Source organism: Monopterus albus, unplaced genomic scaffold, assembly GCF_001952655.1.
Source record: "Monopterus albus unplaced genomic scaffold, M_albus_1.0 scaffold362.1, whole genome shotgun sequence".
In the NCBI taxonomy this organism is placed as follows: Eukaryota; Metazoa; Chordata; class Actinopteri; order Synbranchiformes; family Synbranchidae; genus Monopterus; species Monopterus albus.
In genome coordinates, this window is record NW_018128242.1 from 257,375 (window position 1) to 271,278 (window position 13,904).

The window sequence follows — 13,904 nt, forward strand, 5'->3', positions numbered from 1 at the left end:
GAATGTAATTATGTAGAATGTTAACACTCTGTAATAATTCTGTAGTATATTACTTGTGTGGTGTAGAGGATAATTATTTATGTAGAGATATTGCTTAGGACTTAAAAGTTGTAAGATGATGTCATGGGGTAGGACTAGATAAGTCTAACTTCTTCCTACACCGTTCAAGCATGTACTAGGTATAAGTAAATTGATATTGGATTATTATTGTTGGATATGTGTGAAATTACATGTGTTGACATATCAACTGTTTTACATGCTTGAATGAATAAATGAAATCAAATCAAAGTAATGATTTAATTATGTGGAACCTTTTAGAACAAACATTTCAAAGTTCTTCACAAACAGCCATCAGCGTGATAAACACACAAAACGCATCATAACACTCCCCCCAGCATGTAAAGCCTGACAGCTAAAAACCAAGATTTTGTGTTTGATTCTAAATTTCACTGGCATAATGTGGTCCCTGCATCTTGAACCACTTGCAGATGAGCTACAGTTCCTTGACTAAGACAAGCACATAAGCCTAGTGGTAACAAAACATAAATCTGGTCCAGGAACAGACCCTTGAGGCACTGCGTCACAGACCTCATTCCCAACTGAAAAAGTCCTGTTAAAGGATCGGAACCCTGATAAGCCAACCAAGCCTCAACCCCTAATTAAGGATCTCATGACCTCCTGTGTGGGCATGCATAAGAATATCGTTTAGCACCTTCAGGAGAGTAGCCTCAGCGCTGGGCTAAAAAGGCACTTATTGAATAAGAGTTAATTTTGAAGCGTACCTAAAATTACTGCTCAGATTAGATTTTTTAAGCAGAGACTGAACAGGCACCAATTTGAAATAATGAGTGATATAACCAGAGACAAGTGGTGCATTGACAATAGCCAGCAACCATGGGCCGACACTGACCAGAACATGCTTATGACAAGCTGGGGTCATCACAGGGACTGGAAGAAGACCCCATACTGTCTCCATGAAAGCATTCAGAAGGATTGGTTCAAGCTGGTTTTGTGTGAGTGGATGCACGATGAGGCTGTATATCTGTGGAACGGGTTGCAACTGAAGCTATGATTTTATTTATCATGTAAACAAAAAACATTAAAATTTGTTTAGAGTCAATACAATCAGCAGTTTCAGAGAGGGCAACGCTGTGAGAAAGACACCTTGACCACAGGTGAAGTCCAGATTGCCGGTTCATTATCTTTACCTAAAGGATCTTTTAAACTCATTTAACATCAGAGTCAAAGGTGCTGGAGCATTTTGTTTTAATGAGCTTCCTGGTGCCCTCTGACATTATCTTTTCTAGCCAGTGTGCTTAATTTAACCAGGGAGAGTGGCTACTACTAGGCCTCTGTCTTCACCTGGATGGAGCAACCATGTGTGATGCTGCAATGCAGAAGTCATTAAAACCTTCTACCAAGTCACCAACGTTGGTAAACTAGGAAAAGTTAGAACTCAGTGCTGAAGATAAGACAGTTTAGCTGCAGAATGAGCAGCTGAATGTGTGCGGTGTTAACAACACTAGATTGGAGGGCAGAGTCACAAACAATGCACTGAAATGGAAGTAAAATCAGACACGTGAGATGTGCTGAATGAGCATAAACCGTTCAGCAATCGTTACAAATAAGGAAATCATCAGCTACTATAAAATCCCATTAAAAAGGCCGAGTTTGGCTTTGGTGGTGACTAAACAACAACACATAAAGCAGGACAGTGACATCTTAAATGCATGCACCTCTAAACTGTGAGTGTGTTTGTATGTGATGTTACCAGCAGTAAGGCCTGTTCCTGCAGGAGCTGCTGCTGCAGGATCTCCAGCTGCCTCTGCTCCTCTTCCAGCTGCCTACGGATATACTCCTAACCAATCAGCATCCCAGCCAGCATAAGACACAGCCAATCAGAGAGCACCCAGGCAGGTGGAAAACAAACAGGAGGCCAGGCAACCAGTAACATCAGTAGAGCCGGAAACAGGAGAGAAGAAGAGGAGGAAAGGTTTCATGAATAGGTGTGAAAGTAGAAAACCAGTCAGAAATAAAAAAATTAAAAAACACTAAATGGAGAAGCAGCAGGGTTCCATAATTAGTGGAACAGCACGTGATGGAAAGATATTAAAGATCAGCTGCTGTGTAAGAGGTGGAAATCCAATATTAAGCAAGTATTGCAGGGAAAGTCGCCCGTTAGTCATGCAGTCATTTGCAAAGCCTCCTGTGTCCACTGTTGTATTGTGTTAGATACCCCGATGGTGCTGCAGTGTCTTGAGATTCTTCACTCTTTGTCTGGTTCTCTCTTAATATACAAATATTATACCAGTACTGCTTCCAACTGCACCACAACTTTGATTCTGATTTAAAAAATGAGGATCCAAACCATTTAAAATAACAATTAAAGCTTTTAAAAATGATACGGAAGGCTCCAAGTTACCAGTGTGTTTCTGTGGGGTAAAAAACAGGAAGACTTCATGTGTTAAAATTAAACAGCAATTAAAGTGCTGTGTAAAATTTGAGTCTTATAGACTCTAGTTACTTTATCAGCTTTAGTTACTTCTCATACCTGTAGTTCCCTTTTAGTTACCTTTCATAACTTTATCTTACTTCTTTATGCATATTACAGCTGTATTGATGATTGTCCAGAACTACTGAGCTTTGGTTATTTTAATACATTTATTTCCCTTGCTTATATATCTTACAACTGTAATGAAGTAGAATCTGCTTACTTTGAATGCTGTAACTTCTGTAGAGACAGGATGTCTACATCTCCTTGTGACCAGACAGCCTATTTACATTTTAGGCAAGGCCTGTTTTACACTCACACCCCGACCCACTTAACATATCCCAAGCTTTGCTTTGTCTTGGGATGTCCTGCAGAGGCCGGGGGCTACAACCTGAGATGACCACCTGGCCAGTTTTGCATACTTATTAGCATCACACACACACGCAGACACACACATACCTAGATTTACCATATTCCAACATGGAAGTGCGAGCTCCGGCTCACACCAAATGATCAACAGGATCACAAACTATTGAAGGTTGCACCCCTGTCCAGGGCGGAGCAGCCCAAGAAAATAAAATACAGTCCATTTACAGTCCAAAATGTATTGTAAGAACTTAATTCAGGGTTCAGAGAATGGAATTCTTGCGGGAGCTCTGTCTCTCTGATCCCAGCGCTGTAAGGCCTACCTGTGCTCAGACTTTCAGTAAACTTTCTGTTGATTTTAAACAGTCCTCTCCTGCCTTCACGTCTCATGCTTCCAACAAAAGAATTGGGTTATTTTCTAACACTTGGATGTTTGGACATGCCATTAATAATCCAGTGGATCTTGTTGATTTAGAAAAGGCCTTATGAATCATCAGGTCATATTAGTTTTACTGGATTGGATGAGATGTTTTTAGAGGCGTTATCACCTGTAACAGTAAAATCAGAAGCTAAAAAAGTAACAAGAATATGAAGCCATTTACTTGCAACCATTTATCACTGGTAGTGTATGTTGATGAGCAGCTCAACCAAACCAGGTTTTTCCTTCTCAGATGATTTAATTTGAACAGTTTCTAGATGCCTGAAGAGGTAAAATTATATAGAAATCATAGAGATTCACCAGGTCAAAGCTGAATTAGCAGAACTTAGTTTATTTGTTTTACTTTCTCTCCTGTTAAGCATCTTGTGACTCCTCAGCTTCATCCTGTGAGCATATGAGGGGCTCTGACACTTTTCTATATGTAGCAGTGACACAAGATACAAGGTGAGCCAGAGGCCACCCCCCCTCCAGACACATCTGTCACGCAGGTGTTCTCCTACCTGCTCCCGCTCTGCGTGCCTCCTCTCCTCTTCTCGCCGGAGCTGCTCCATCTCCTCGTACCTCCTCCTCTGCTCTCGCTCCTGCTGCTTCCTAATCTCTCGCTCCCGACGCTGTTGCTGGAGGTGAAAGACAGTTTACACATTGACACTTCAGCTGTGTGCATGCACGTCAGGTGTATTTCCCTGGCATTTAGATGAGCTGAGGTGACAAATCATTTTATAATAAGCTGAGATGTTTTTCTGAGTTTAAAAGAACCACAAGCTGAGACTAGCACTAGCATTTATTCCATGGACCGTCAGGGGGTTTTATAGTTTTTTCTATAAACTTACCTTTTAACTCATTTGTTATGTGGCGTACCATGGTGTACTATGCTTTAAAGTGCTTTTACTTGCTACCGGACATATCCTACTGCTTTCAGTTCCCAAAGTGCCTCCCCAAGATTCAGTTAAGCCCATGAGCAGCAGGGGCAGTGTACCAATTTATTCTAGATATAATAAACATTAAAATCATCCCACGAACTGTTTAACTTCTCATTTCTAACACCAAACTGTAATGAGGACAAGTTCAGTTATCTCTTTGGCAGGTATGCAAACCAGATACAAACTCTGCAGCATCATAATCTTAAGTTTCCCACTGCTGCCAGCACCGTTCACCTACATGTATTTCTCACTGACTAACACTTTGCCATGTTTAAACGTATTTGTCTGAGTAAATGCTTCCTAATCCACTAATATTCCAGTTTGTTCCAAATGTATCATAATGCAGCAGACAAGACTTTAACGTTACCTCTTCCAGTCGTCGCCTCTGTTCCTTCTGCTCCTCGATACGTTTCTGCCTCTCGGCCAGTAGTTGGCGCTTGTGTTCCTCATTCTGCTGCTGTTCCAGCTGCTGACGCCTGATCAGCTCCGAGCGTTCCTTATTGGCCAGCTGGAGACGCAGGCCGCAGAGTGGACTCCCCGGGAATGTTGATGATGGAACTGGAGGACAACCAGTCATGACGATTAGGACGATCAGATTTTATTTCTTTAGTCAGATGTTTGATAAGGACTGGATACATGTAGTGCAGTAAAAGGACAAGATTTGTCTCTGACATGAAGTAGAAGAAAATGGAAATTCTCAAAGAACAAATATGTCAAAGTTGTACTGAAGTACAGTATTGAGTAAATGTACTTAGATACGTTCCACCTCTGGTAGCATCACTAGCAGCAGGAGAATTACTAGTTGTACCAGCAGGAACAGCAACATTATAATCAGTAGAAGTGGCAGCAGCTTTAAAGAGCCCCAGCCATACCTGGGCTCTCCGATGTCTCTCTCTTCATCCTCCTCCTCACTCCCACTGTACTCATACTCGGTCTCATCTTGAGGAGAGAAACACACAAATTTTCAGTTATTATTCATATGTTTCAAGCCGATTCCTCAAGCAGCTGTGTGCAGCTAACAGGCGTGTCCTCACCCCTCTCCCCCCTCCTCTTCTTGGTGCGGTCGATGTGGTCCTTCAGCTGGATGCGGACCTGCCGCTCATTGGGGAGGTCCCTGATGAAGGGGTGTTTGAGGAGCTGCTCAGTGCTCGGCCTCTGACTGTGACTCTTCACCAAGCAGCTCTCGATGAAAGACTGAAACTTCTTCGACCTGGACACACACACAGAAGGTACGCTCATGAGCAGTGGCAGAAGTAGTACTGAAACCATTTACTGACAGAGTACTAATACCACTATTTATAAAATACTCTATTACAAGTCAAAGTCCTGCATTCAAAATTCTATCTGAAAAGTAAGGATGACTAGCTAAATGTACTGTGTGATGTATCGCCAGAGCGGTGTCGTGACTGACAGTGCTGGGAGAAATACTGTCAGGAGATTAGTGCCGTTCTTCAGCTGTACAAGGTAAAATGATTCAATGTAACACTGCTTCGTCATTGCTGACACCAACATTGAGGATGCAGCCATCTTGTTTGACAGGAACTTTATTGGAATTGTTAAACACACCCGCTCGTGGATTCTAAACGTACAGTGTGAGCAGAGAAGTGTGGGTTCAGACATCTTACGTGGTCAATAAAAAAAATAAAAATAAAATAAATAAATATATAACACAACATCTGCCCAGCTCTAAACGTTAACAATGCACCTTTACATAGGGCTGCGAGTGTAACTGTGCAGGGAATGGGGTTACTGCTGAATGTGCTGCATAAACAGTTTATCACATTATGTATGGACATAACGGAGGGCCAGAGGAGATGCTGGAAAACCGCCACAGAGCTGCAGAACAAATATTCTTTCTACTGTGTGTGTGTGTTTGTGGCTCCATGTCTGTGTGAGTGTGTTTCTGCACAGAGTGACTCACCACTTCTTAGACTTGAGTCTGGGAGCAGGATTTCTGGGGATGAGGAAGAGTGCTCTCATTGGATGCATGTCACACAGCGCTGAAGGGGGAGAGAGGAAAGGAGAGGGAACGAATACAAAAGGACAGTAGACAAGGAGAAAGGAAAATGGATGGAACAAGAGGAAAGGAACGCAGAAAGGAAAGAGAAAAAGAAAGGACAGGAGAGGAAAGAAAATAAAATGACATAGAAAGGAGGATGGGATAGAAAACAACAGGAGACAAGGGGAAAGGAACAAAAACACATGAGCAGAGACAAGATGAGCCAAAACAAAAGGACAGGAATAGAAGTGAAAGGGCAGGAGATGAGAAAAGAAGAAATGAAGCAGGGAAAGGAAAGGAAATACGGACAAGAAGAAACAAATGAGGAAAGAAAAGATGAGACACAAAGGGAAGGAAAGGAAAGCAAGGAGAGGAGACAAGATATAAGAAAGGAAAAGAGGAAATAAAAGGAGGCAGCAGAAGAAGACAGAGAAACCAAAAGGGAATGAAGATGAAGAGTAGAAAAGGGAAGAAACAACCAAGTCAGATTTAGACATTCCATGCAGGACCAACTGTCCTGCGCATCCACTGCTAACAGAGTAATGGCTCTGATGCTTCACACTTACGCGGCGCTCCCTCTGCCATCTCTATCGCTGTGATGCCGAGCGACCACAGATCACTCTGCAGGAAGAGCGAGAGAAACAGAAAACTTTCACATCCTGGAAATGTGTTAGCGACTTAACACATCATGTCTCTGAGAAGCTGGGCCACTGGTCATGTACTTGTTAAGTGATAAAAATACAGATAAAAAATTCCCCATCTGTCACTCCTACTGTAGACTTCATGAATTTTATCACTATTATCTGTCTGCTTCTCTTTTTATGTCATTATCTGCATAGTTTAGCCAGCAGGCTGCTGTTTAAGGTTAATGCTAGCACTGTGAGCTGAATGAAAGACGGATGTATGGAGCAAGGGCTCATCTTCTGCCGGGGACCACCAATCACTAAAGAAAACAATATGAAAGTCACAAATAAACATCTGACTTTGATGGCCTGTGGGTTCACCCCAGTTCCCTTGATTGATCAACCAAGAAATCGTTCGGATTCGCCATCTCGAAGGATGTCGCTAAGCTTTTATCCCTGCTCTGAGGATTGAGGAGGCTGCTGGAGGAACTGTGAGGAAGGAAACAAGAGAGTATCCTTCACAGAAGTCTAATGGACCAACATGCCCCTCATTCAGAAATCAGTTGGTGATTGGACACTTCAGGTGAGAGATTGGAGGAAAGGCCCTACCAACACACACCTATGGCCCTGACAGCAGCCTATAATGGGCTGCTGAATGGCAACATACACCAGCTCCAACATTTTAAGAAAATCCACATACATCACAACTAATGGGAGTCTGAACTTTAAGATGTAAATACCACACTGGTGGGTGAACCAAGTGGAGTCTTTGTGTTAATGTGGTAAATATGACCACGACACCATGTGTAGTTCAGTCTACTGGCTCTCACCAGCCCCCTGTATAAAACCAAAGGCAGTTATCAGAAAGACAAGGTCAGGTGACACAAGTGGCGCTGCTTGCCAAGTACCGAACGGCAAACCGAACCACCTGCTGGTCTGTTTGTACCTATGTGCTGAAGGAAAGAAAGGCAGGTCTGTCAGTTCACAGGATGTCTACCTTGAAGTCGTATGTGGCGTCGGGGTTTTCGTCACAGGCGATGACCTCCGGGGCCATCCAGTACGGTGTCCCAATGAATGTGTTCCTCCGTCCCACTGTACGGTCCAGCTGAGCGCTCACACCAAAATCCACTGCACAGTCACACCCACGGGCAGAGCAGGTTACAGAAATTTATACAGGATTATTCCATATAGTCTGTGTGCATATATGTGCCCTCTCACCTAGTTTGACCTCGGCGTTCTCTGTCAGCAACACGTTCTGGCCCTTGATATCTCTGTGGATGACCTTGTGCTGGTGGAGATGAGTCAGGCCCTGCACACAGAGAAACAGGTTTCCTCCTTTTACTTCTCTACTCAGTGAACAGCAGCAGGGTAAAGTTTTATGACTGAAATTTATTCTGTTTTTGTTAAATCAGAACATTCCATTCAAATGTTTAGGCCCATTTAAACAAACCTCATGTCATTAATTCTCTTTAGAAATATGGTAATTTATTTTCAGATAGTTCCCTTAACAACAGAAACACAAAACCTCAGGTGTCGGCTCCATCGGCTGCTGTTAGCTAGATATTGGTTATATGTTTCAATTCGGTCTCTTTACTTAATGGATATGTAGTTTGTTTTATATGGTGGAGGCCAACATGTCATGGTGAACTCCACAGGCTTGTGGATCCAAGATCTCATATAAGCTCCTTTTACACTGCACATCTAAGGCAGATTATTGCACCAATTTTCCACCATGCCATTCTGTATAGAAGGAACAGGCCTTAAACATGGGGAGTCAGTGTTGACCCTCCTTTATTCCACCACTTCAGCCTCTGTGTAAAGAGGCAGGCTGGGGGGTTGTGGGTGGAGGTATGTGATGTTTAGATGAAGCACCACCAAGAGATTTAAATTTCAAATTTGCTCACAAGAAACAGCGTCTGTGACCAGAATCATTAACATGTCATCCACTGCCACAACAACCTTGAGTCTGAATCATTCACCACTGGTTTACATACTTTTGAGTATTCTCATTTCATTTGTATTCTGTTTAATAGATATTTCTGCTAAAAAGTTGAGCATGGTCCTCTCCAATTTGTACTTCCTCTGAGCCAGACTGTGGCACCACCTGACATTTAAGGTGCACGGTACAGTGCTGCGATGTTTTCTTGCCAACACAGTGTTAGATATTTTTAGCCAGATAAATATTGGTTAGATACTTTATGTATTAGAAATGTTTAGTGGAGATAGGATGTCTAGTTAGACTGTTAAATGCTTAGTCATGCTTATGAGTTTCTACAGGGTACATCTGGTCAAGGATAACTAGAGAGAAGAGTTGATGACTGTCAGCAGACAGGGTGTTTAATATTATTATTATGACGTGTAGAACTGTAGCCTTAGCCATAATATGTTCTTATGTTTAAGTCACGACATGTTACTAGAGGTCGTGAGAATGTTTTTAGCTACACACCACTTAATCAACAGACACACACACACACACATTGATTTGCTTCATGTTTTGACTGCTGCTATGGCTAGCTGCAGAGCTGGCAACAGAGACGTCTCGGTTGACATTTTTGTGTAGTATGGGGCTAGCCCAGAATGAGGGGGAAACCTCACACATCACGCCCGTGCTGGAGGCTCCACGGCTGGGCTGCAGAGAACCGGGCCACACTGCCATAATGTACACCCAGAAACACGCTGCTTTGCTCGGGTACTGCAGCTCCATTACACACGGTGCTAATGCACTTCTCCCCGCTGCTGGGAGCTCCACAGCTGGGCTGCAGAGAACCGGAGCACACTGTCACAGTTTACGCCCAGAAACACGCTGCTTTGCTCGGGTACTGCAGCTCCATTACGCACGGTGCTAATGCACTTCTCCTCGCTGCTGGGAGCTCCACAGCTGGGCTGCAGAGAACCGGAGCACACTGTCACAGTTTACGCCCAGAAACACGCTGCTTTGCTCGGGTACTGCAGCTCCATTACGCACGGTGCTAATGCACTTCTCCTCGCTGCTGGGAGCTCCACAGCTGGGCTGCAGAGAACCGGAGCACACTGTCACAGTTTACGCCCAGAAACACGCTGCTTTGCTCGGGTACTGCAGCTCCATTACGCACGGTGCTAATGCACTTCTCCTCGCTGCTGGGAGCTCCACAGCTGGGCTGCAGAGAACCGGAGCACACTGTCACAGTTTACGCCCAGAAACACGCTGCTTTGCTCGGGTACTGCAGCTCCATTACGCACGGTGCTAATGCACTTCTCCTCGCTGCTGGGAGCTCCACAGCTGGGCTGCAGAGAACCGGAGCACACTGTCACAGTTTACGCCCAGAAACACGCTGCTTTGCTCGGGTACTGCAGCTCCATTACGCACGGTGCTAATGCACTTCTCCTCGCTGCTGGGAGCTCCACAGCTGGGCTGCAGAGAACCGGAGCACACTGTCACAGTTTACGCCCAGAAACACGCTGCTTTGCTCGGGTACTGCAGCTCCATTACGCACGGTGCTAATGCACTTCTCCTCGCTGCTGGGAGCTCCACAGCTGGGCTGCAGAGAACCGGAGCACACTGTCACAGTTTACGCCCAGAAACACGCTGCTTTGCTCGGGTACTGCAGCTCCATTACGCACGGTGCTAATGCACTTCTCCTCGCTGCTGGGAGCTCCACAGCTGGGCTGCAGAGAACCGGAGCACACTGTCACAGTTTACGCCCAGAAACACGCTGCTTTGCTCGGGTACTGCAGCTCCATTACGCACGGTGCTAATGCACTTCTCCTCGCTGCTGTTTTACCTGTGATCCTTTGAATAAATCAGCACTGTTTTGTAGTTACTTGGACTGTCTCGTCTCTCAGAGTTAGCAATGGTAAGAAGAACCAAAACTCTAACAACAGAGATGATGCTGCTGTTTGTGTCCTCACCCTGAGGATCTCTCTGCAGATGTAGGCGATCCACTCCTCCTTCAGCGAGCTGCCTTTGGTGTTTTTTATCAGATCCGTCACTGAGCCGGCGCCGCAGAACTCCATCACCAGCTGCACAGACACACAATGTTACTGCACACACTTCTATTACACTACATATACGAAACCTCAGCTTCCTAACTGACTGGCTCAGATAGAATCCATTTACTTCACCTGTTCCGATCTTGTTCTGTGATTCAGCTTCCTAATAAGAGGAGGTGAAATCTGTGAGCTGCTTGTTCGGGCCACATTCGTTGTAAAATGGAAAACAGCAAATGACGGAACAAATGTGTTTGAATTTAATATGAAAAATAGACTGCAGTTTGATTTTACAAGCAGATATTTACTAAACATATGGACCAAACTGTACATTCACAGTTGCTTAGCACTGATTAAATTAAATCTACTCCACCAAAGATTAACATCATATTAACCCTAAACATGCCAACGCCCTGTGTTAAGAAATATAAAACTCTGCTAAGTGAAGAGCTGTGCATTATTTCTTCTGAGCACCAGAGTCGGTCGATAGCACTGCTCTTTAAGATCCAGGCCCAAAACCTCAGTCAGATTAAAATCCCTTCTTGAAAGTGTCCTGGCCAAAATAAAGAGTAAAAAGGAGATACAGTAACACACAAACATACACTACCGTCCAAAGGTTTGGGGTCATTTCTATCTTTCCTGTTGTTATTGGTGTAATTCAACAGCTGAACACACTCATGGCCTTCTTTGTACAGCTGAAATCAAATACCGGTCAGGTAGACGGCACTGCTACAGGGACTCCCATCAAATGTGCTGCACTTGTAAGCTGCTTTACTTTCAGTCTTCATCTGGAAAGTCTGAACACCGTTCTGGTCATCCCATTATTTGAAGCCAACCATCTCGTTCTTTTCTTCTACACAGCCTGGAGGTGTTTATATGTGGGGATCATTATCCTGTTATTGGGTGAAACCATGAAAAGATCCTACTTACTTTGTTAATTTATGGTGCAGGGGGTGTACTAATGCAGTCTGTGTCAACACACTGTCATTGTACAGATGCACTGTTGTGATCAGTCAGCAAAAGTTGGAACATCTGTAGGAATGGCATCAACTTTCAAGGATTAATTTGATTCCACTGCTGCTGAAAAGATGCATGTTTATCTGTTTTGTGATCCACGAGAAAACCTTGTTTTACATTAAATTTACACACAGCTTTAGTTTTTGGTGACTGTTTCCACTGTTTTACTTCTGGCAAACTACATCTTAGCTCTGTACCCTTACTGACTAGACTCAAACTACTTAGGTGTCATAATAAAAAAATGGGAAAAAGGGAGGTGACCCAAACTTTTGAACAGTAGTGTGTGTCTCAAAAATATAGCTGATTATCAGTGAGAAGCACAAAGCAGTGGAAATCGTGACTCATATTTTTCATACAGTCTACTGAGATAAATATAATGGAAAACAACAAGTCCAATGTCAAATGCAATGATTCACTGAGGCTACAGGCTGGACCAGCAGCAGCTGCCCCTCACTGTGAAGGAGACCTGGCTCTGCAGCCCTGTAACCAGCTACACTACAGGGCAGCACTGAGGAGCAAATATCTTTGTCTGTATGTGTGAGTGCACTGTAGGACACATGTTTCAAAAGAGCCCCATAGCACCGACATGTTATGCAGCATGTGTTTCACAGCAGAATGTGCAGACACATGAGCTGGTTCACCTCAGTGCAGAGTTCGTCAGCTCTTAAACAAACATGGGTCCTGAGAAAAAGGGCAGAGCTGTTTATAGGCTATTGTTCTGTGAACCTGCACAAATAAAGGTGGTTGTAACCCAAGAATGGTTTTATAAATAAATACATGTAATCCAGTGCGTTAAACTGTAGTGATTGAGTGACGTACGTACCCAGAGCTGGTCGTCAATCCCTGGAGGGTTCTTCTTGACGAAGGCTCCATAGTAGGTTGCAATGTTCCTGTGGTGGCTGTACTTCTTCAGCATGTTGATCTCCGCTTTAATCTCCTCCTCCTCATCCTCAACACACACACAGACACAGCACAATGCTAACACAAACTCTGTCTTAACTGAAATGTAAAAAAAAACCATTAGATAAAGAAGAAGCCGGAGCTGACGACAGCCTGCTGTGTCCTTAAGTAAAGGCAGAGGTGTGTGTGGATTACTTACTCCTGTGACATCCATGACCTTGATGGCAGCAAGTTGGCCTGTTTTGACATGGCGACCCTAAACAACGCAAAGGAACCAGTGAGAAATTCAGCAGATCTAAAATAAAGGTTTTGTCACAGTTCCATCAGCATTTTGTACATCGATGTCAGTGACAGTAAAGCTCATAAACGAAGTAAAACAAACAAAGCAGCGTCCCAGTGTGTTAAACTAAACTTTCCCCCTCTGGTTGCAGTTGGTTGCCGAGGACAGACGTGTAAACTAATGTCTAATTATCTGTATTCTTGACAGAACAATAAAGAATCTGTGTGTGCATGTTGGTGCATTATAAGGTGGTTTTATCAACAAAAATGAAAAATGTTTTAGTGAACAGTCAAAACTAAATATTCATCATAAAAAGGCTCCAGTTGCAAACTGGTATTAGAATATTCACCGAGCAGGCCAGTAGAAAGCAAACCAAAAAATTATAGCTGGAAGTGATTATCAGTTGTGGCTTCATGTTTCCAGTAAATTAGGCAATTAGACACAAAAGTTAAGTAATTAGGCAACTGTTCCCATCAGTGTTGATTAACTGCCACATCACAGATATTGTGTTCAAGCAATCTCTGAAGACTCCACTGTTTTTACTTTATTAGTGACAAGCTCACACAAGAAGCTCTTGGCCAAGTCCCGCCATTTAGGGGCTATTATCACGCACATAAATATGGCTGACGAGTTGTCTCCTGCACCCATAGATGGATTACTGAGCAGGGCCCTGGAACACAGGCCCAGGGGCCCTAGGCTTTGGCGAGCCCCCGGAGCACTGCCTCTGTATGAAGTCACTTAACGTTTCTTGTTGGCAAGTTGATTAAACGAAAGAAAAGACAGAATCAAAATAACCACAAAGAGGCACCAAAGTACAACTACAAACACAAAAGAATTGCAAAGACAAACATTTTTTCCCTGATCTTCAGCTTCACTCATGTAATTACAGTAAAATGTAAATAG

At 43.6% G+C, this 13,904-nt stretch overlaps 1 protein-coding gene across 1 annotated transcript in view; it reads right to left on the reverse strand.

Moving 5' to 3' along the window:
• The window catches only part of LOC109951063 (traf2 and NCK-interacting protein kinase-like), a 107,777-nt gene that overhangs the window by 65,561 nt on the left and 28,312 nt on the right, over positions 1-13,904 (reverse strand). Inside the window, 13 exon segments of the mRNA XM_020585337.1 lie at positions 1,772-1,858; positions 3,797-3,913; positions 4,584-4,737; positions 4,739-4,774; positions 5,089-5,155; positions 5,251-5,426; positions 6,138-6,216; positions 6,782-6,836; positions 7,836-7,966; positions 8,057-8,147; positions 10,727-10,837; positions 12,645-12,770; positions 12,921-12,977. Coding sequence (XP_020440993.1) covers positions 1,772-1,858; positions 3,797-3,913; positions 4,584-4,737; positions 4,739-4,774; positions 5,089-5,155; positions 5,251-5,426; positions 6,138-6,216; positions 6,782-6,836; positions 7,836-7,966; positions 8,057-8,147; positions 10,727-10,837; positions 12,645-12,770; positions 12,921-12,977 — 1,287 coding nt within the window.